The sequence below is a fragment of the Mercenaria mercenaria genome, chromosome 8 (assembly GCF_021730395.1).
Source record: "Mercenaria mercenaria strain notata chromosome 8, MADL_Memer_1, whole genome shotgun sequence".
Lineage (NCBI taxonomy): Eukaryota > Metazoa > Mollusca > Bivalvia > Venerida > Veneridae > Mercenaria > Mercenaria mercenaria.
This window is the reverse complement of record NC_069368.1, coordinates 43,699,379-43,723,388: the sequence shown is the minus strand read 5'-3', so window position 1 is coordinate 43,723,388 and position 24,010 is coordinate 43,699,379. Positions and strand designations below refer to the sequence as shown.

At 34.5% G+C, this 24,010-nt stretch overlaps 2 protein-coding genes across 2 annotated transcripts; one reads left to right on the top strand and one right to left on the bottom strand.

Annotated features, from left to right (window-relative positions):
* Positions 1-10,579: 10,579 nt before the first annotated feature.
* LOC123565389 (uncharacterized) lies at positions 10,580-11,770 on the bottom strand. Its single transcript, XM_045359257.2, has one exon. The coding sequence runs from the start codon at positions 11,768-11,770 to the stop codon at positions 10,580-10,582; it is 1,191 nt and encodes a 396-aa protein (XP_045215192.2).
* Positions 11,771-19,162: 7,392 nt separating this feature from the next.
* On the top strand, positions 19,163-23,238 carry LOC123536607 (uncharacterized). Its single transcript, XM_053550381.1, has 5 exons — positions 19,163-19,706; positions 20,905-21,136; positions 21,514-21,626; positions 22,072-22,172; positions 22,517-23,238. Exons 1-5 carry the CDS (start codon positions 19,203-19,205, stop codon positions 22,722-22,724), a joined length of 1,158 nt encoding a protein of 385 aa, XP_053406356.1. The 5' UTR covers positions 19,163-19,202; the 3' UTR covers positions 22,725-23,238.
* The last annotated feature ends 772 nt before the right edge of the window (positions 23,239-24,010 follow it).

The following is a 24,010-nucleotide window of genomic DNA, read 5'->3' as shown; positions in this document are numbered from 1 at the left end:
ATCACTCAATTATGTATATAATATTATATTTATACAAAATTTATGACAAGAGGGTTAAGTTATATTTTGTAATTTTAAATTTTCCCCATATATATGGTAATGTACCCCGGGCAACATATTATTGGATATATATTGCTCAGCCGATTCGGTTTGTCCGTGCGTGTGTTCATGTAGAGGTTTTCAACGAACGTAATCAATTTATTACAAATAAAATGCTTCAGGATTAGCTACATAAACAGTTTCCTAAATTTTACTTTTTATTCAAGTTCGGTTATAAAATTTAATAGTATTTTAAAAGACACTTATGCGAGAAGGAAGTTATTTATATACATGTACTTCGTCAGGTTTTGGGTGATGGTAATTTCCCAACTGTATTTGTTAAAGTAACAAAGAGGTAATGGCCCAATTGTTTTGAGACACGCCGAAAAAATACACTTTACTCCTCTTGAAGTCTTACGTTAGTTTAGTTTATATTAATTTACTTTTAGCTCGATAGTGACGAAAGCTTCAACCTCATTAAAACCACACTCGACTGCGCTTCTCGAAAAAAAAACAACAGTATTGGTGTCTAATGAGAAAGCGTGCTTGGGAACACACTAGGGCTCTAACCAACGACCATACAGCTGAACGGCCGACACCTTAACTACTAGACCACCGTTCAGATAACATCTCAATTTTAAAGTTAAGGGCGGTAAATGTACATACTATTGACAAACACACGGCAATTTGTTGTAAAACTTGATTGTTTTTAATTTTAAAAGAAAAGGAATGAGAGCGGCAAGTGTAATGAAACAAACAGAGCTGAACGAGTTCTTAATTTCTTCAAAATATTCACGTTTTATCCTATCCAAAACATTTATTTTGTGTCATGTCCAAAATGTTTACTTTGTATCATCTCGTCAATATTTACTTTGTATCAGCTCCAAGTTAATCTTTCGTGTATGTCTGATGCACTTGAAAATAGATTTGAACAAATGTTTGCAATCTTCTCGGAACTTTTCTCCTGAACTGAAGTATAAAATAAAATTCGTTCCATTGTTCAGACAAAAGAGTGATCTCGCAATTATTTTTAAAATGTCTACCTCAAGCACGTCCAATGCTCTTCGCACACGTTCCAAATGTCTTAGCACATATAATGCCATAGGTGAAGTTGACAAGGTGAAAACTATTCCAATAGCTAATACAAGTCTTGTTAAAACTGCTAAACTGCTTTTGTTAGTCCTAGTAGCAGAGTTCCGAGGCCTACGCTTATAGCAAAGTCTATATAGAATCGCTACGTTGCAAAGAATAATGATTGACAAGGGCATAACACATATCATTACTACATAATTAACAGTCTATGCGACCCGTTCTATTGTTCTGGGTAAATTCACAAAATCACATACTCTCTCTTCAACTAATTCTGTTTCATTTGTCAAATTTGCTGATGTCCTATTCTGAAAATCTGTAAAGGTTTCATTTTGTTGCCTTGTTCCTGCCAAGTTCTGAAATCCTACAATAGCCTTTTTATTTTTATAATTGCATGATTCGTTCAGAATATCCAAATCTACGCTCTCTTTTTCACTTTCTGAATCGTTGCTGAATGTGTAGAAATTCACAAGCTGCCGTTTCTGGTCAAATCTAATTTCCATTCCATAGAAAAATAATAAATTGAAGAAACAGGCGAAAGCAGGTATGATAAGGGCAACTATGTACGCCCGTTTCTTTGAACTGCCAAGGTTTTAATTCAATGGGAATAATATACCCGACATTCTCTCTATTGTGACGGCAACAACAAGCCATGTAGATATCTGTGTCGTGAAAAGTCTTCCAAATGTAACACTCTTGCAGAGAAAATCATTGAATTCAGTCAGTACGTACCTCACAGGATAAAGTCTGAGAAGTTCATATATGCCTGCGAAAAGAAGAACACATATGCCACTCACTGACATAAGCTTAAAGTATGTAGAACACACCAACAATTTACTGTTACTTCCCCGGCTCCAAACTACAAGAGAAACAATATTTCCAACAATTCCAAAAACAATAAGTAAAGTAAGAAAAACGAAGCAAATAACTTCTACGTATTCCTGTAAATCGGCCGTCATGCTAAGCGATTGATTAGACATTACTGCTGTATCGCTGAAATAATTTGAAAACACGTAAAGAATTGAAACTATTCAATAAACTGTTTTTGATTATTAGAAATTAAATAATTAAATTTTTACGATGATCAATATACTTAGGTATTATTGCAGTTTTACTTTATTTTTCATGCACAAGTAAATTTCATTTCAGTGTACATGTAGTTTCTTAAGATATGTCAGCGGTTCTGGAGTTCCGGTTTCAGTGGAAAGTACAAAGTTTAACCAGCATAATATAAGTATTATTCAATCGTTATGATTTTTCAAATTTAATAATATTGAAAATAAGTATATTGCACTTCCCACAGACTCATTTATTGTTTCATATCTCGTAAGATATACGAATAAACACCTATGTAAGATAATTTATGAAAAGAATACTAAAACAAGTGACGCGGTTGGACATTGAACTTACACCCACAAAATATAAATATTATATGCTTATATACTTACTTGTACTATCAAGGCAATTAATTCGATCCAATTTGTGTTGCTAAAATTATTCATTATCCGATATAAATTGTATTATCATTATTTTACCGATTATCTAATATACAGACCATTCCCTTATTTAAAGTACAAAAACCTGAACTATATTGAGACACAATGTGTCACAACGATTATTTTAAACAGGTAAAAGGTAAGAGAACTCATATAATTGACGTCTTATCATCTTATGGACAGCACGGTTCAACGCTGTTTCAATTACGAATATGACAAATTTCGATAAAGCAAGATGGAATATGATCAATAAACGTGACGTCATTGGCTCTCGGCCACTTGGAAGAAATCTTTTTACCAATTTAAGGGATTTTAGTCTCATAAGAATTTTGTCTGATAAGTATAATTAATTTCTTATCAGTGCTTCACTACGAAGTACAGTGTCGAACAACAACAACAACAACAACAACTAAACGGTGTTTAAGACAAAGTATTCACAGGTCCAACGGTATATAGACTTTAGTTTGACTTATACACGTTATACATTAGCTATAAAAGGGAAATCCGAAGCAATGACATAAGGACAAAGCAAACATATTCCGGAGATCATCGTATTGAAATGATGCGAAGAAAATCAGACTAGAGCGTAACAACGTAATAATTACTCCTTTACGTTTTGTTAGAATCGAAATAATGTATTTTCTCTTGAATAAAGTCATTGTTTGTCGTTTACTAGATAGATTTTCCTACTATAATTGTGTGTTATTATGCAAGAAAACCAGTATTTGTTCGTCACAATCATTTAGTCCTAGTGCCAAAGGTAACAGAGGCCCGCTGGGAAACTGGGAAAACCACACAAAAACGCAAACGGTCAAGTAATTTTCTCTTGAATTATATCATTCGGGCTGTGCCCACGTGATATACTTCCTTCGCATCTGAATCCCATACAATGTTGTTGTTTTTTTTCAACGACAAATAACAATGCTTGAGATTATTATAAGTAAATATTTCAAAACAGAAAACATACAAAAAAACCCCCCCCCCCCCCCAAAAAAAAAAAAAAAAACATAAAAAATCAAACAAATAAAAATATATAGTAGAACAAGATGAAAAGTTTCGTCTCAGCATTGTGAATCTGAACACATTTAATCTCAACCCTTTGAACAGTTCTGAAAAAAACAATCATTCTTTGACAATGAAATCAGTGTTAAAACATTTCTGCCTGCTTGAGGACATACATGTAGTCAGTTCTTATGGTAAAAAGTTTGTGATATTGAAGCTTTACCAAACTATTGCATTAGGTTCTAGTAGTTTAAATGCAAGACCATTAAATCTACATACATTATTGTTTTAAATGATTGTCGTATTAGCATTTTGACAGGAACACGAACAGAATTATGTGCCAGAAATTTTTTATCCGACTGACAGTCATAGTTGTCTCTGAGGAGTGGTTCAGTCTCCAACCTTTAGATTTTTGCATATGAGCCGCGCCATGAGAAAACCAACATAGTGGGTGTGCGACCAGCATGGATCCAGACCAGCCTGCGCATCCGCGCAGTCTGGTCAGGATCCATGCTGTTCGCTTTTAAAGCCTACTGCAATTAGAGAAACCATTAGCGAACAGCATGGATCCTGACCAGACTGCGCATGACCAGACTGCGCGGATGCGCAGGCTGGTCTGGATCCATGCTGGTCGCAAACCCACTATGTTGATTTTCTCATGGCACGGCTCATATTATTTCATTTATTATTTATCAAATATGTTAACAGAGGTTAACAAGCTGAGGCACCGATATATCCATTAACTGTTATAATCATTAAATGTTACAATGCAATAGTGGGATTACCACACAGACAAAAATGTACAGACGGATGCTTACTGCCACAGTTAATATTTTGTTCTTGACAATGCAAACATAACGTTATTTTGGTCATCTTTTTGGCTTTGGATGATATAGAAGGGGTCTAATTCATGAAGTTTCTATTGTGTGCTTTGGGTGTCGTTCGTAAAACAACCGTACTCGGACGTCGGCTTTGTGTCTCATCTCATTTAGCCGGGTGTTCGGAGAAAAGAAGTCTCATCAATGTATATACAATGTACTAAAAATATTTTGTACTTTATGTGACATGTTAAAGCTGAAGCAAGAATATTAGACTTGACAGGAAACTGAAAGGTTCCGTTAGGACCAGCGCCTGCTCCCTGCGAACGCAAAACACGAAGGCACGACGGTACGATGGCGAAGCGCGACCGTACGATGGTGATAACACGACAGTACGATGGCGAAGCGCGACAGTACGATGATGACATTCCATCGTACTGTCGCGCTTCGACATCGTGCTGTCGCGCTTCACCATCGTACTGTCGCGCTTCGCTATCGCACTGCCGAGCTTCACCATCGTACTGTCACGCTTCGCCACCGTACTGTCGCGCTTCACCATCTTTTCTCTGTTTACATAAGGACCGACTTTAATTAAACTCTGTATTGTATAGTATTGTCAACTAAAATGAAAATCTTCCGGAAGAGTGTTACTCAAATAAATATCATCTGGCATGATGGTATTAAAAAATATCATACCTAAATATTGTTTGACATGTACTATTAAAAATAGTCTCCGTTGGTCTATGGCTACTTTAGATTGTTTACTTGAGGGATAATAAAAATGAATATCAACCGATAGGGGGTTGTTTAAACGAATATCACCGAGTGTCATTTATGAACAAAATATCATTGTATTCAAAAGTAACCTCTCTGTGGAAAAATAATACTGTTTTTTCATTTAATTAATTGTTTTGTAAGAAAATGTTGTTTAATTAGCTCTTATATTTTGAGCCATAAAACGTTTAAAGTATCTATTGTCAGTTTGAAATAATAAAAAAAATACACTTTTGTTTAAATTTTGCTTTAAATTTTATACAAAAGTGTTAATTAGGTCTAGAATACAGTTGTTTGTTTCCGCTTACTCGACCGACCCAATCGTTTTACCACTGACCCAAGTTTTAATTGAAGAAAAATATTGGAAACAAGAAATATCTTTAAAAATGATGGTCGGCGAATTGTAATAAGGAAAGAAGTTTACGAATTTTTCATCTAACATTCATCTTTCATCTAACATTTTTCAAATTGCGAAACTAAACACCGCACTTTAACAATTTAAACGGTTCTCTTTTAATTTTTCGCAAAGGTTTCGTAAAGTTGCAATTTTGTTTCGTTTATCCTTAGACGAATAATTACAGCAGTAGTTTGATGAAGATTCATGAAGCGGTTCATGAGAAGAGGTCATTAAACGTGTTTATATTTTTAGCTGAATTGGTCCCTATCCCCATTTGTAACAAAATAGCAGGAGACCTTACGATATTGTTACACATCGAGTTTGATAAAAATCCATTACGTTTTAGTGGTTAATGCGAAGAAAGGCATATCTACTTTTAGCTATAGTGGTCCCTAATAGGGCCCAAGTTTCTATATAAATAAATTTGGAAGAGGACCTTATAATGATGCTCCAGACCAAGTATGACAAAGATCCACCAAGCTGTTCATGAGACGCTGTATAAAGGCAATTCTAGTTTTAGCTCTAGCAGCCCCTAAAAAGGGTCAAATGTCCCAGCTGAACAAAGTTGGCTGCGGGCCTATTAAGATGCTACAAATCAAGTTTGATTAGAATACATGAGAAAAAACCAATTGAAGGATTTTTTTATTTATTATTTTTATTTATTTCTAAAATAGGCCAACTGATCCCGCTATAACAAATAGCATATTCGCTATTCATGAATCTTTGGACAATGACGTCACACCTATAAAAAAGTGAAGGTCAAGCAAAACATACATTTGTAATTATTTCAATATTTCTGTTTTATAAGCAAAGTTTGACCATAGTCATATCACATAGATAAACTGTATGCAGCGTACCTTCATTTCAGTGTAACGAGATTCAGTCATTATATAGCATATATATAATAAAACAGATTTCAACCGAGTTCAATATTTGCATATCATACTAAAGAAAAATATTCATATATAATAAATCAGTTAAATAATTTATAACAAATATATCAAAGCAAACAAGTAGTCATTTTAATATGCAACCTGAATAAGTCACAAAAGCAAGAAACCTTTTCATATACAGACGACAATTGTAACTAGGAAAATCTTTTAAAAAGCACTCCTCTACATAAAAGACTCTTATCACACCCTTATTCATGTGATACGCAGACCGTATTCAGCTCTTTCTTTAATTTGATATATGTTGGTATTGAGGTTTTTATCAAATTTATTAAACTTACTTATCATTTTGAGATATATCAATATTCTTGCTAAATATACTGAGCCAAAGTTAGCTTTAAAACTGTGAACAGCGTCGTTTAGGATAAACGTTTTGTCTACATTTCACTCAGCGTAGCACAACCAACAGAGTAATAGAAATTGACACTCTCGTCCAATCAGGCAGAGTGTTGCATAAATCTTCCATTTTGATAAATTATCTATAATGCGTTATCAAGTAGTTTCATTTGCAAACTGAAGTCACGTGGCATAGGTAACGAAAACGAATTAAGACGGCGTCGCCGAAAAATATAAATCTATGTTAAACAAAATTATGGTAAGTAAAGCCAAAGCACAGCTTACGTCTGACATCATGCAGACTAAGTGAATTCTTTTGCGCATGCGACAGTACACGATGGCGAAGCGAGACAGTACGATGGTGAAGCGCGACAATTCGATGGCGAAGCGCGACATGACTATCACCGTCATACTGTCGTGCTTCGCCATCGTACTGTCGAGTTAACGCCATCCTACTGTGGTACCTACGCGCTTCCGTTCACAGGGAGCAGGCGCTGACCCTAACTGAACACCGTAGAAAAGAGTTTAATTGTGTTACTGTTTTTACTTACAAGTTTCAAATGATCACGGAAACTTCTGTGACCCATACAAGGTGTTAAAAAGATTTTTTCAGCATCCTTCATATAACGTAAAGAGTTCATAACATCTTGTCTAGAAGGGACATCTGCACACGTTTTAACATGAAACGTCCTTTACCCAGGTGAAACTAGTCTTAAAAGTAATTATTATAACACCAGAACACACCATGTGCATCTACAAAGGAGCGGGATGTTGCTGCTGGTCAAATCTAGAAATGGAATTGATGACTAAAATTAAAACAATCAAACAAAAAATACAATTAAATATTTATATGATAATAAAACTCTTATGATCTCGTTTTGATATACAATCATTACTACTACATCAGATGCTCTCTTTAAAAAGCATTTTCAGCTTTACGCTTCACATGTTTTCTTTTCCTGTAGAAACACATTTTTTATTGGAGTTTTTGTGGCCACTTTTGCTGGACGTGTATGTGTGTGAGTGTGCGTGCGAGCGTGCGTGCATGCGTGCATGCGTGTGTGTGGCGGGGAGCGGGTGGGTGGCGGGGGGGGGGGGGGGGGGGAGAGAGTTCAAGGCATTTGATTCCCCACGCTCGCAGTTAGAGAAGTGGAGTTAGGACGATCCCCAAGCCCCCTACGGCTATGGTATATTGTTGTGACATCTTCGCAGCCAGTAAATATTTATGATATATTTAGTAATCTTTTGAATACTAGTATACTAGTAGATGAAGAGCTTACTAAAAATTATGATTTGATTATTCACTTCTCTCTCTCCATTGTACAGACCCTAGACAAGGTTTTCAACTGTCTTCTTCCTATTGGTTAGAAGATACTCTAACGCGCTCAACTGTGATACTCAGTATGTCGGTCAAACTATGCGATCTTCTGAAAATTCGTTTACGCGAACATTCGTACAAAATTCGTAGTCGGAAGACAGACGTTTTCTTAAAATATGTTTCATTAATATACGTAGTGACTTCATCGATATACCCCATATTTTTTCAGGATAGTCGTGTCATTGATTCTGTGCCTTAACATTACAGAAAAGCCAAAGTTCCAGTTATCTAAGAATAAAATACCTGTATGAAATGTTATATTTAAATGTAATAAAGTTGTTTCAGACCTAGATGTACAATCAAATATCTCTAGTTGCTGTGAATGCAAAACTCAAATTTTAATATTCAGATGTAGGTCATGTCATCACTGGTAATTTTGATACAATTAAAAACAAATGCTTTCGTAGTTATTCTTTAAATGACCAACGGAATTCCTTCAAATATTGGCTTCGATGTTTGTCGTGATCGGATTGCGGAACCAGTCGAAACCTTTTGTGTTAAATGATGCCGTCGTGATAATGCTGAGCTTAGTGCGTAAGCGTCTTGAAAATGCAATATTTTTAACATTACCGATTCTCGTACAAAATTTTGTAAAACAAATTAACACCTACTTTCCCCTCCCTAGTCTGGATTACCTACCCCTTAACTGCTACGCAGTGGACTATTAGTACCCGCCGGGAACCAGGCTACCTAAACCCAAGCTTACTTTAAGACATATGAAATAGGAAATCCAAGGATTTCATTCTAGGTATGTTTTATTTCTAGCATATAAGGCGACCAACAATATTATCATCATTTGACGCCAACACCATATAGATGTTTTACGAAACGAACTAATTAATACTAAAACTAAAACAATGAATCCTTTTTTTAAGAACATTTGGTCACTAATCACACTAATCACATCAGTGAACATTATTAAACACAAGTTTTCTTTAGTACATAACATTTTTCTTCTTTGTATACCACTGTATCAAATAATTAAATAAATAACAAACTAACTAATTAAAAGAATTTTGCCAGAAAGAATGATACATTTCTCGCATCCAATTTCGGTAAAACTAGTTGCTGCATTTTTTAGAATTATACTGTGTGTGTTTATGAGAAGGTTTGTAAAACATTGACCTTTTTATTGAACAACATTTACATTAGGTTTGACAATGCAATCTTTCGACAAGTCATTTGTATTCCAATGGGAACGAATGGCGCAACCCTTGTTGCAGATTAGTTCTTGTATTGCTATGATACACAGGCAGACATTATTACTGCATCTAACAATACATCATGATATCTATCTTGATATTCTTAATATGGATAATCCGCGTTTTGCCAAAATGGTGGTTGTTTTTGTATCATTACAGATCCAGTTAAATAAAATTAACAATTTGGATACTTCTGCTTCATTTTCGATTTACATCTCTCAGTTATGTATATAATATTATACTTATACAAAATTTATGACAAGAGGGTTAATTTGTTATTGTAAATTTTCCCCATTTTGATGGTGTTGTACCCCAGGCAACATATTATTGGATATATTTTGCTCAGCTGATTCGGTTTGCCAGTGCGTGTAGTCATGTAGAGGTTTTCAACGAACGTAATCAATTTATTACAAATAAAATTCTTCAGCATAAGCTACACAAACAGTTTGCTAAATATAACTTTTATTCAAGTTCGGTTATAAAATTTAATAGTATTTTGAAAGACACTTATGCGAGAAGGATGTTATTTATATACTTCGTAAGATTTTGGGTGATGGTAATTTCCAAATTGTATTTGTTAAAGTAACAAAGAGGTAATGACCCGATTGTTTTGAGACACACCGAAACAATACATTTCCCTCCTCTTTAAGTCTTACGTTAGTTTAGTTTATACTAATTTATTTTAGCTCGATAGTGACGAAAGCTTCAAGCTGATTTAAACCACTCTCGACTGCGCTTCTCGAAAAAACAAACAAACAGTACTGGTATCATGAGAAAACGTGATTGGGAACCCAGAAGGACTCGAACCAACGACCCTACGGTTGAACATCTGACTACTTAACTTCTAGACCATCGTTGAGAGCACATCTCAATTTTAAAGGTAAGGGCGGTAAATGTACATACTATTGACAAACACACGGCATTTTGCTGTAAAACTTGATTGTTTTCAATTTTAAAGGAAAAGGAATAAGAGCGGCAAGTGAAATGAAACAAACAGAGCTGAACGAGTTCTTAATTTCCTCCAAAATATTCACGATTTATCCTATCCAAAACGTTTATTTTGTATGATCTCCAATACGTTTATTTTGTATCATCTCGTCAATATTTAATTTGTATCAGCTCCAAGTTAATCTTTCGTGTATGTCTGCAGCACTTGAAAACAGATTTAAACAAATGTTTGCAATCTTCTCGGAACTTTTCTCCTGAACTGAAGTATAAGATAAAATTCGTTCCATTGTTCAGACAAAAGAGTGATCTCGCAACTGTTGGTAAAATGTCTATCTCAAGCACGTCCAATGTTCTTCCCACACGTTCCAAATGTCTTAGCACATATAATGCCATAGGTAAAGTTGACAAGGTGAAAACTATTCCAATAGCTAATACAAGTCTTGTTAAAACTGCTAAACTGCTTTTGTTGCTCTTAGTAGCAGAGTTCAGAGGCCTATGCGTAAAGGAAAGTCTAAATAGAATCGCTATGTTGCAAAGAATAATGATTGACAAGGGCATAACACATATCATTACAACATAATTAACAGTCCATGCAACCCGTTCTACTGTTCTGGGTAAATTCACAAAATCACATACTCTCTCTTCAACTAAGTCTGTTTCATTTGTCGAACTTGCTGTTGTCCTATTCAGAAAATCTGTAAAGGTTTCACTTTGTTGCCTTGTTCCTGCCAAGTTCTGAAATCCTACAATAGCATTTTTATCTTCATAATTGCACGATCCGTTCAGAATATCCAAATCAATTCCATGCATCTGAGCAAATACGCTCTCTTTTTGTCTTTCTGAATAGAAAGACCCAAGCTGCCCTTTCTGGTCAAACTTAATGTCCATTCCAAAGAAAAATAATGAATTGACTAAACAGGAGAAAATAGATATGATCAGGCCGACCATGTATGCCCGTTTCCTTGCACCGGCAAGGTTGTATTTCAGTGGGAATAATATACTTGACACTCTCTCTATTGTGACGGCAACAACAAGCCATGTAGATATCTGTGTCATGAAAAGTCTTCCAAATGTAACACTCTTGCAGAGAAAATCATTGTATTCAGTCAGTACGTACCTCACAGGATAAAGTCTGAGAAGTTCATATATGCCTGGGAGAAGAAGAACACATATGTCACTCACTGACACAAGCTTAAAATATGTAGAACACACCAACAATTTACTGTTACTTCCCCGGCTCCAAATTACAAGAGAAACAATATTTCCAACAGTTCCAAAAACAATAAGTAAAGTAAGAAAAATGAAGCAAATAACTTCTACGTATTCCTGTAAATCGCCCATCATGCTTAGCGCTCGAATAGACACTAGTCTCTCTCGTTGTATCGCTGAAACAACAAATAGTCAGTCCAATAATTTGAAAACACGTAAAGAATTGAAACTATGAAATCAGCTGTTTTTAATTATTGGAAATTAACTAATTAAACTGTTACGATGGCCAATATGCTTAGGTATTATTGCAACTGAATAGACACTTGTCTCTCTCGTTGTATCGCTGAAACAACAAATAGTCAGTCCAATCATTTGAAAACACATGAAGAGCCTGAAACTATTAAATTAACTGCTTTTAATTATTGGAAATTAACTAATTAATTTGTTAGGATAATCAATAAGCTTAGGTATTATTGCAAGTATGCTGTTTTCATGTACAAGTAAATTTCATTTCTGTGTTCCAGCAGAAATATATGTAGTTTCGCAAGCTGTGCCAGTGGTTCTGGAGTCAGAGCCCAAGTTACAACGGCAAGTTCAAAGTTTTGAAGCCGAGCATAAGTATAACGTATTTTGTTTGCATATGTGTATACATTGTTTATGCATTCTTTTAAATATTTCATTATAATAAAAATAAAGATATATTGCACTACCTATCAGACTTTCATTTTATTTCGTTTTACCTATATCTCTCATAAGAATATATGAATAAACATATCGCTATGCTAAAGATGAAGATTTATAGAATAGAATACGAAAAATGCGACGCGGTTGGGCATCAAACCGAAACCCACAAAATGTACATATTTGTAAATATTATATTCTTATACTTACACGTCCAATCAAGACAATTAATTCAATACAATTTGTGTTGCTAAAATTAATCATTATCCCATATAAACTGTAGACCGGTTCATTATTCCTGAACTATATTGAGACACAATGTGTCACAACGATCATCTAAAACAGGTATATGTAAGAGGTCTCATATAATTTGCGTCTTATCTTATTGACTGCACGGTCCAATGGCAGTTTCCATTACGAAAATGATAAATTACGATAAAGCAAGGTGAAATATGAACCAAATCATTCCATCAATAAACGTGACGTTATTGGCTCTCGGCCTCTTGGAAGAAATCAATTTACCAATTTAACGGAAGGTAGTATTGTAAGATTTTTGTGATAAGCATAATTAATTTCTTATTGCGAAGTACAGTGTCGAAGAACACTTACATTAGTTATAAAAGGGAAACCTAATAATGACAAACGCCAAAATATTCTGGAGATTACTGTAGCGGAATGATGCAAAGAAAATCAGACTATGGCGCAACAACGTAATAACGTCAAAGCGGCGACCAAACAAAACCGTTAAATATAAGGCAACTATGGTAAAGGATGAAGACAATAATTCTTGACGTTTTGCTAGAACTGAAATAATATATCATAGCTAGTCGTTTTCTCTTGAATAAAGTCATCGTTTGTCGTTTATTTATTAAAGTATCCTGAAAGTAAAACATAATCACGAGGCATATAATTGTTGTTAGATTCTAACACTATTGAAACTTATTATGCAACAAAGCCAGTATGTTCGTCACAATTATTTTGTCGTAATGCCAATTGTAACAGAGGCTCGCTGGAAAAGGAAAACAACACAAAAAAAGCAAATGTTTGCTGGATGTTGTCAACAATGTACACAGCTATCCATGATACCGTGTTAGAATCGAAATGATATAATCTCAGACAGTAATTTCCTTTTGAACAAAGTCACTTTTGTAGTTCATGTACGTATTATATTATCAGTCGGGCTGTGCCTACGTGATACAATTCCTTCGCATCTGAACCCCATATAATGTTGTTGTTTTTTCAACGACAAATAACAATGTTTGAGATTATTATAGGTAAACATTTCAAACACAATACATACAAAAATAAAAGAAAGAGATAAAAACATGCAAAATGAAAATATAAAGGAGAACAAGATGAAAAGTTTCGTCTTAGCATTATTAATATGAAAAAAAAAATGTTCTTCAATGCTTACATTTACGATCGAAATAGAATCAAGAATCTTCTAGTATAAATGTTTAATGAAGCTGCTAAAGGTGAGAGAACATTTATTTTAGTTGCGTTCATCTAAATGTTAATTTGCTGAAATTAGATTACATAACACATTTACAAAGATATTATTAATTTTGATGCAGCGAAACAGTTTAAATAGATCGCATTTGTTTTGATCAGTTAGAAATCGAGTTTGTGAATGAATGTGTTTATTTTTAAATCATCATTGGAACCAAACGATTCTCAAGTTATGAAAGTAGACCATGATAATGCTCACTTCCTTTTATGTCAGATCCTTTTATGTCTGATCCTTTTATGTCTGATATTTATACCGAAAAGGTGTGAAGTATCAGAAAGTTAAATTGTCTTATACATATTAGTGACATGCAAAATTATGTAAACGTATGAATATATGCTTAATTTTTGGAGAAAACGCCCAGACGACTTGTCAGGACTATGGCATACGCGTTATAAAATCATTCAAAAATGTCCAATAAATCATTAACTAACGTGATATGTAAAAATTTGAAGTGCGTTATTATTAGATTCTATTTCGCCATTTCTTTTTTCAAAGTGATCAGTCTTGTCGATGTGAACTAGAACATCGAACTAGATAACTCTATCAAGTTGGTCATAATAAGGGAGGAAAATTAACTTTACAATTGATATTAGACCAACTTCAACACAGTATTCTTTTTCAATATATTGATATGTGACAAGCTTATAAACAGCATGTAAATTGTCTGATATGTATTGAGCAGAAAGCGAAAGAAGATTCTGTCACTAAAACTGTTGCTGATATTCATTTTAGCATTTAAGTTAGTAGAGAAAAGATGTTTCCTTTTGTGAAACGTTGTATATTACTATTTTGAAGTATGCTGAATCCAAAAAAAATATATAATTATATAATTATACTTGACATAATATTATTTAGTTACATTTATACACATTAAATATATAAGATACAGACAAATGACATAGATGAGGCCCTAAAAGGGGAAAATTGTTTAAAAATCTCATTTATAGGATGACTTTAGTTTTTAAGTATGTATATCATACATGTATCATTTAATATGTAAACAAAACTAATTTTAGTATTTAATGATATCAAAGCATTATTTAAACATCCTTTACATTTTGAGGTTCATTAAGGGCATTTCATAAAAAACAAGTTCACATATACAGTGAAACACCGCTCGCTCGAGCATCGATGACTCGAGCACCCGGGCTCGCTCGAGCAATTCATGTGGTCCCGGCCGATTTCCTTCTATTTTCTATGTGAAATTACCATGGCTGGGTCGAGCATCGATAACTCGATCGCTCGAGCATGACACCTGGTCCCTGTGTATTAATTTACTCTTTGTTGCTTATGGCAAACTCGAGCAGAGGTGTCAAAATTTTTCACACCTTCGGCGGTCAGAATGTATCGGTTAATTTAAAACTTTCCCACGTCGTGAGAATTGCATGGTCTATTCTCCGACTATCTTAAATGTTTGTTTGTCGGTATATTTGATCTGATAATGAATTTAATTATTGATGAAAGGTGGAAGAAAAATTTTATTGATCAAAATTGTTATTAATTATTACTTTTTTTCTGCGGGATCGAGAAGATAATTATGAGATCTTAATATTTTAATCAACAGTTGTTTGCATGCAAATACAGGAAATAAGATAGCCTTTTTATAAAATTGAGACGATAAAATGAGATCTTAATTTGGAGAAGAAAATTGCGAATTCGATTACAGTATTTCAAATAAAAAAATGTCTTAGCTGTTTCTTACGATCTATCATAAATAACGTTTGTAATACGTTTTTTTTAGATGTCACGAGTGTGTTATTATTACGCATCACCGTTTCCTCTGCAAATGGTCTCGATGACAATTCGTAAAACAAACTTCAACTTTCTTCGTATGTTGGTAAATGTTTGGGTCGCTCGAAACCATGGATAACTCGAGCATTTTGCTCATCCCCTTGCGACCTCGAGCGAGCGGTGTTTCACTGTAGTACGTACTGTAATTCATATAATTATTAGGTCTACCTGTGAATATGATTATTAGGCAAACATATTTACACTCAAACCAGAGGCAAAATCAAGTGGTTTCTTTTGTGTTTCTTGTATTGCAACATCTAATTTAAATCCCTGTAAAATATATTATATAAAACATAATGTATATGTTTTTGAAGACAATTAATGACTTCAAGCTAAAGCATACCATCATCCTAACGCTTTCTTTATTACAAAAGAAAATGGAATGTGTACTAAATATATTAATGTATTCATGTATTTGTTGTTGCTAGTTCATACCATATTTAATAATACAAAGTTATTTAAATTTGAGTCAGATTTCAAGTTTTAGAATAAGTCTAAATGCTGTTTTCTTGAAAGGAGCACTGGTATTGTATGATAGATTGACTTCTTTACGGTTTGAACCAACTACCCTCGTATTGATCCGGCAACAGCTTTACTAATACGCTGCCTCTCTACTGAACCCCTCCACTGAGCCCTAGGTTTATATTTATAATTATACATGTTCTAAAGTGCAGTGCTTTACTGCAGACACCCCAAGAACGCAAATAGTTACATATAAATAATTGCTACAATACAGACATAAAACGTCATTCCAAATAGATTTAGATGTAAATCTTCGAAAGTACAATGTAATGATTACGATAATCGATTAGTTTACAAAACAAATAACGAAACAAGAGTATTTTCATCTTACGTTCCAAATCGGCCTGTGTACTAATGTCATGTCTCTAATAAAGAAATACAAAGCATTGTACGTGTGGGTCAGAGTTGATTTAAATACTCTACATCTCTGTATAGCCGGTGGAGCTCACGGGTTAAATGACTATTGCAGGCGGCCCTAGTTATAACCATAGCTGATATGTGCTGTTTGTCGAATATAGTGTGAGGAATACCACCAAGAAGCGCAATTATAAGGCCTGGAATAATTACGTGTTATGGTCGCCCACAAATTAGTTGGGAAGGCTTTCTTCTATTTTTATAGAACAATCAGACAAAATCATCAGAAATTAATTTTTTGAAAATATAAGTTATGTATCGTGTATAAGCCATGTGACAGTGCTCTTGTCCATTTCCAGTCGACAGGATTAGCAATGTCAAGGTTTGCTATAAATGCCTGCTTCCAAAAGCAACCTGCTTGATACAATGCTCTATGCTGCATAAGTGGACATTTCTTAGGGGATTGCTTTCAATATGTCTAATTGCTTAACCTTTAGCCCGCTAAATTTCTAAAATAGACTGGTTCATTATTCAATTAATACCACCTATTATTCGAAGGGGTGTTCAATGTAAACGTACTGTCTGAATAACAAACAGTGCAGAGATGAGCTTGCATGGATGTGAAGGCTCATCTTGATCGTCACTGGTCGCAAAGGCAAAATCACTTGCTGCCAGAAGGCTAAAAGTTAAGAAAATTTATTCTCTGGCTTCTTTGTTATAGTTTGTTGCAAGATAGAACAATCTATCCTCCCAGCTGTCATGTACGCTTGTCAAACTTTTAAACGAGACATAGCCTTAAGTTACGATATATTATGCCTGTAAACGTGATGAGACAGAATCACAACCAGATAATGCATAAACTTTTTTAGCTTTAAGTGTTATATAGGTGCTTGCTTTCTTTGATGTGTCTTTTCCTGTTGGATTTTTGTCCTTGTTTTAAGCCAAGTATTAGTCAGCATGTACAGAACTGTCTGTAACGGCCAAATGAAGCTACAGCTAAGTACAGCAAACTATTTTACTATAGAAAACACCAGTGTGTCTTAGTGTTTGTTGCACCTAACATTATCCCTTTGTGGTTTTGTTTTAATGCATCTGCTGTAAGCAAATGCATGTCATGTACAGCTTTGTCATGGGTGCATATAAAGTGGGGCATTATGTTCTTTCATGTATTATTTGCGTTTGCGGGAATTAGCATGAGGACAGCTTTTTTTTTGCACTGCTTCATCGAATACCAGTTAAGGCACCACATGTTGTATAATACTTTCTCTTTGGAACAATGCACTGTCATGTTATAAACAAAGGCATCAAGCTGTACACGTTCACAGAACGATTTATTAATGAGGTCGTGTATGGGGTGAGGCATTAAGACATGAACTAAATATAGCCGGCCTTCTTTATTCTATATAAATTTGACAAATTTAAAATGGATGCAGCACACAGCACAACCCCTTTTACTTACATTTTCTTGAAGAATATTGTCAGTGCTGAAAAAATCAAAAGAAAAGATGGGGTCATGTTGTTTTGTTTTGTTTTTTCAGTCAAACGCACAAACTGCAAAATCTGCTAACTATGATACCCTAAATTGTAGTGGTGTATGATCTAACTTTCCATGATAAATTCTGTCATGCTATCATTTCATTATATTAGCTTCCTAAATGCCAAGGATAGATCTGTTATGGTTATGTGAGTGCAGCTAAAAGTGCATAGAAAGAAAGGAAAATAGCTCTACAGAGCAAAACAATTTAAATAAGCCATTCTGCCATTTTCTTCGCGCCAGTTTCCTATTTAGTGTCCTATTTAATTCTAACCCCTGTATTGCTTAATCCTGTTGACTCTGGGTGGACCAGTAATGACTCTTGAGTTCCATAATGGTGTACACTTCATAGGCCCGATTAGATACCAGTGCAATAACACAGTCATGTACAGGGAAAGTAATTGTCAAACAAATGAATTAGAGAAATACTGGAAAAGCTATTACAGTTCTTAGATATCTGTTTAATTAAAGGGTGCAAATATCAGTTTTATTGTTTTGTTGTATGGGTCTTTGGATGAGTCATTTGATTTGAAAACATGATTATGTCATATACTGTTATATAAAAGACAAAAGATTAAGGGAGTTAATTTTGATGTTCCCTACAAAACATACAAAAATGGTCCGTTGAGGGGCTTCACTTTTTAATATAAATCTATTGCCCTAGTAATTGCATGTATAACAGTTAATATTTACTTCAGATCAAACGAAATACAGCGTTACTACTTTTAAATGGATGTTAGAATGATCGGCGGGAAGTTAACAGTGGAGCAGTAACAGCAGCAGTATTACTTCTATTACTGCTATTACCTTGTAGCAGTAACAGCAGTAATACTGTTGTTACTGCTATAAATATACAACAGTAATAGCAGTAATACTGCTGCTCTACTGCTAACTTCATGTCGGTGTTTTCAGATATTTAATATTTTCTTTAGTTAAAGAACACAAAACGATTGCGAAAACTTCAGATTATGAAGAGATTTCCAAACTGAAATTAACCATGATTAAAAACAGAATTCGCCTCTGATTGACGTAAATGTAAACTTTCCCATAATGCATTTTGACGTTAATGACGTAACTATTGATGTCACAGTACGTTAACTTCACTTAGCGACAACAGTAACAGAGCGGAGGCGACGCAGCCATAACGGCACGGGTATTTTACACTAGCTGGAATGGCCGAAAAAGGTCCTCCTGGTGTACAATTGATAGAAGTCAAGCCTGTCGCAGATGACGGGAAAAAACTTCCTCCAATCAAAAGTAAAAACGACAACGCTGTGGAAAAGAAAACCGAAACAGACCGTATTAAATCCAGAATGTTTACCCTCAAGCCACTAGAAATACCAGAGCATGAGAGACAACTTGTGGAAATTGACAGTTCATTTCGGGAGGTTGAACTGACATATGCGCAGCATGATAAAGATCTGCCAATCGCGAAAGAGAAAAAAGTCCAAGACACTAAGGAAGAAACAGATGAAGATGAGAAAGTAAAACAGCCAAGAAATGAAATAACAAAGAAAAGGAAAAGAATAAAAAAGAACTCAGTTTTACCGGTAGATGTTACGTCATTGGATTACTTAGAAGGAAATAAAGATGAGCCCAAGGATATCGGAGAACCGGACAGCAGGCATGGCAAGAAGAAGAAAGCGACAAAGAAGGACAAGAAAAAGAAGGTACATGTAAGTTGTAATAACATGTAGGTAGAAATGTTGTTGTGTCTTCTGTGGTAGCAGAAGTACACTTTCAAATACTTAAATCATAATCTTGATTGACTGTTGGTAACCTTCATTTGTATCTTGATTCCAACATTACTTTTATTTAAAAAGACGCATTCAACAACAAAACAAATAAAAGTAATATTAATAATATGTTATATTTTATTGCATGACTATGTTACTTATATAATATATCTAAAAATATCTTAATGCATTTGACAGTAGAGGAAATTGCTTGGATCGCAAGAGCTTAAATCACCCCTTCCCAGTGCCATACAGTTTAAATAGATACACAAGTAGCATGTCTTTGAAAGAGAATGTTAGCGATAATGTTGTCTCGTGAAGTTGTGCTTCCAATATCAACCCCCGTTTTTTCTTCAATTTTCATCCAAGCTCATGAAACTACTAAACAGTTCCGAACTGTTTTATTTCAATTTGAATAGAACTTAAGAAAATGTTCATCCGTTAGTCATTACCTTTCTCTGGGCAATACTGACTAAATATTATGTTCACTTACTTGTGCTGTTTTTATTTTAAAATATAGGACATTAAAAAGAATACATAGTAAAACAGACAGGTAATACGGAACCATTTTCTGAAGAAAAAAAATCCCTAGGCATGAAACAGCATTGAATTAGGGAGAGACTGAAATGAGTTCTTCGAGAAAATTTTGAGCCGCGCCATGAGAAAACCAACATAGTGGGTTTGCGACCAGCATGGATCCAGACCAGCCTGCGCATCCGCGCATTCTGGTCAGGATCCATGCTGTTCGTTTTCAAAGCCTATTGTAATTAAAGAAACCGATTGCGAACAGCATGGATCCTGACCAGACTGCGCGGATGCGCAGGCTGGTCTGGATCCATGCTGGTCGCACACCCACTATGTTGGTTTTCTCATGGCACGGCTCATTAATAATGATCAAAATTAACTTTGACACATGATATGTTTGTGTTGTATTGTCTTTAGGTATGTTCTATTTTCAAAATGAAGAGCTGTTAAGAAAAACAAAACCTGCTGTTTTTTAAGGAAAGACGATTTAATAATTTACGTAGACACAAGATAACAGTTAAGTATAAACATATTTCGTTAAGAAATACTTATTCAAAGCGTCTCTCGAAAATCATTACCAAATTTCATTTTATTTCTCCTCATTTTTCATTAGAAGAAAGAAAAGAAGGAAACAGCTGCACAGGCCATTGAAACAACAAGGGAACCAGAGCAGGGAATAGTTGTAGCCCCACCTCAGAATGACGAACAAGCAGACAATAAAAAGAAAACGAGAAAGCTTCCGTGTTGTTTCGGTTTCGTTTCCACCTGGCTCGCCAAAAGGAAGCAGAAAAGACGAGACAAGAAGAAGAAAGCCATTGCCGACAGATACAGCCTGCCCAAACTTGGTAAATTATTGTTTACTGTCGTCTGCTGAGAAATTCAATTCAAATTTACCCATACTGTTTCCAGGCCTTTCATAAATTGTTCGCAGTCCTACATGTATTTTCTCGCTCACAACTGGTAACATTCAACTGAATTTTCATGCCCGGTTTTCAAATAACTGGACTGATATTTAAGTAAAAGTATTTCTTTAAAAATACCTAATGTTGTGAAAGTTGTATTGATTAAAATCTTGGCTGGAAAATAAGGTCTGCTGCACAGCGGTAAAACAGAAACCAGATCTTAAAATCTATTTTGAAAAATAAAATATCTGGACAAACGTTTTCCAGTTAAATACTGGCAAGACCTGGGAATATTTAAGATTGTGATAATTATATTGTAGTCCAATATGAACACAAGAAGGCAAAAGGAGGCGAAGCTTTCACCATTGAGGTTGATTGTAAACCGATAATACAGAAACCACTTCTGCCACCCATAAAACAGACTGCCGGACCGGTAAGTAAAATCACAGGGACCAGTATCAAACTGTTTTGGAGTGGAGTTGGGAGACTGGGTGGAAACGGCCTCTGTATACTATATTACAATACATGTAGACTAGGTCTATCCCCATAAAAAGAGTTTGATACTTGCCCTCTTTGGCTTGACTGACGAAGCATGATGTGACCAATGTTTTAATATACATGTTGAATTTGACAGGTTGAAAATAGTTCCGCGAAAATTGAACATACAATAACATGTTGAAAATGTCTGTTTATATGAAAGATCAAAGGGGCGTGTTTAATTAATTGTACTTCAGTTGATTTCAGATGATAATATTAAAAAGAAACAATAGTAATGTATGTCAAATTTGAAAAATAAAATATAGCTTTAAAAAGTAAATAAAATATTTCAAGTATAGAAGCATGTTACTTATGTAAAACAAATATTGCAATCCATTTAGATACGCCGAGGAATAGATTTGCGTCTTCAGACAGCCGAGGCAAGAAGAGAGAATGAATTAGCCAAGAGACGTGATGCTGTAAGAAAGTATGAAAAGAAAAAGTAAGTCAACTTCTCTTCTTTCGATGATTTCGGTATAGAATTGAGCCATCAATCATTAACTTTTATGAACATGATTTTTTTTTAAAAAGCAATATTTTCTTTATTTTTACTTTGTAAGGCTCTCACCTATTTTGACCTAATTGTGCACGAATATGGAACTTGTGACAATATTAAGCTGAATCCCTTTTAGTTTCAATGACCAAGACATTTTAGTGAATACTATATGTAAGCATAGGTGCATGCCAATGAACTTGTTTTGGAATCATAAATAATTCTACATAGAGAAAGTTGAAACTAACACTTTACCTGAAAGACTATTTTCCTAAAAACATTTTATTTTCTAGGATCGAGTGTAAAGAAAGAAAGTCAGACGCTGACTATCACTTCCGGAAAAAGGCAGGCCTTACCATAAGGTACAAGCAGGCCGACGCTGAAAGGAACCGCAATAATCTTAGCCGTTTCGCAACAACGACCAGAACTGCATCTATCCAATCATCATCCAGCGAATCTGTGATCATCGAAAGTGACCCAGACGCTTTCAAAGTCGAATAAAATGATCCAGACGCCTGGAAAGTCGACGATGTCGACTGTTTCTCCTACTGAATTTTTATGCCGACCGACTGCCTGCTATATATGGTAAACCTATACAATAAGCTGGTCACGTGGACAGGGAGTAATATAATTCTAGATGAATAAAACAAAATATATGCATATTTGCAATCTCTTTCGTGTTGAAAAAGCTAGTTAATTTGTAATTTACTTGTAGATTTTTTTTTTGAGATTTAATATCATGTTTTTATGTAAATCTGACTAAGAAAATAGCCATGCTTTGAACAATTAAACAAATATCTAAAATAATCATTGAAAATCGAAACAAATTAACCATTTCCGATCTACCTGTGTTGTCATGATTATCATGGTAAGGTATGATTAATCAACAAAATATTTGGGAAAAAATGAATAAAAAATAATAAGAAAACCCACAAAAAAACCCATAAAAAAACAAACACTTTCATCTACCTACATGTTACTTAGCAAAGGTATGATAAATACGAATTAATACCATTTACATAACGAAATAAGTCACCGGTCAATTAAGCTGCTTCAAACTAACACATTTTTATTATTACACATATAAACATGTTTTTGTGCGCTCAAAACAACAAAACGTTGATAATTACTTTTTTACCACTTATTCAAGTTCGGCCACTTGTACCAATATTTCTTATTTCATTATATCTTTTTACAGTTTTATTCGTTAAACAACTGATATATTTTGATTATCTTTTATATTAAATCTATCAATTTTATTTTTGAAGTTGCTCCTGTTCACGTGACACAGCTCAATAATTACAAGGCACTTTTCACGCCTTGGTCTACTGTTGTAGGGTGGTAGTCGGTTGTCTTTAGGTAATAGTACTGTTTTTGAAATCTGAATAAACTTTATTCTGTATATAACATCTTTTTACCGCAACAGATGTAAAGAACTTGTTAAACAATTAAATCAGGTGAAAGCTTAATAAAACTATTATTTGACATTTTAATTTTATTCAGTTATTACTTGGTTCAAACTCACAGCTACAACTAAGGCAAGACTTTGGTGAATGGACACCAAAATGTTTGGTGCCTCTTGGACCATTGTTAAAATACTGGCCTTTAGAAGGCAAGATGACTTCTTCTGAATCGATTGAAACATGTTCTACTAACGTTCATATTGTCCATGTAAAACTGAATTAATAGCTATTTTTCCAAAATAGACAATTTAAAAAGCAGCTCTTCCGTGCCTGCCTTACAACGGAAAACATCTGGAACGGGAAAATAATGGCTGCTTTTTCGTA

Bases quoted from the DNA above. Each gene is read 5' to 3' on its own strand.
- LOC123565389 (XM_045359257.2), bottom strand. From the start codon at position 11,770: ATGGGCGATTTACAGGAATACGTAGAAGTTATTTGCTTCATTTTTCTT.
- LOC123536607 (XM_053550381.1), top strand. From the start codon at position 19,203: ATGGCCGAAAAAGGTCCTCCTGGTGTACAATTGATAGAAGTCAAGCCT. The intron at 19,707-20,904 runs GTAAGTTGTAAT...ATTTTTCATTAG, and splicing joins ACAAGAAAAAGAAGGTACAT to AAGAAAGAAAAGAAGGAAAC. The intron at 22,173-22,516 runs GTAAGTCAACTT...TTTATTTTCTAG, and splicing joins AGAAAGTATGAAAAGAAAAA to GATCGAGTGTAAAGAAAGAA.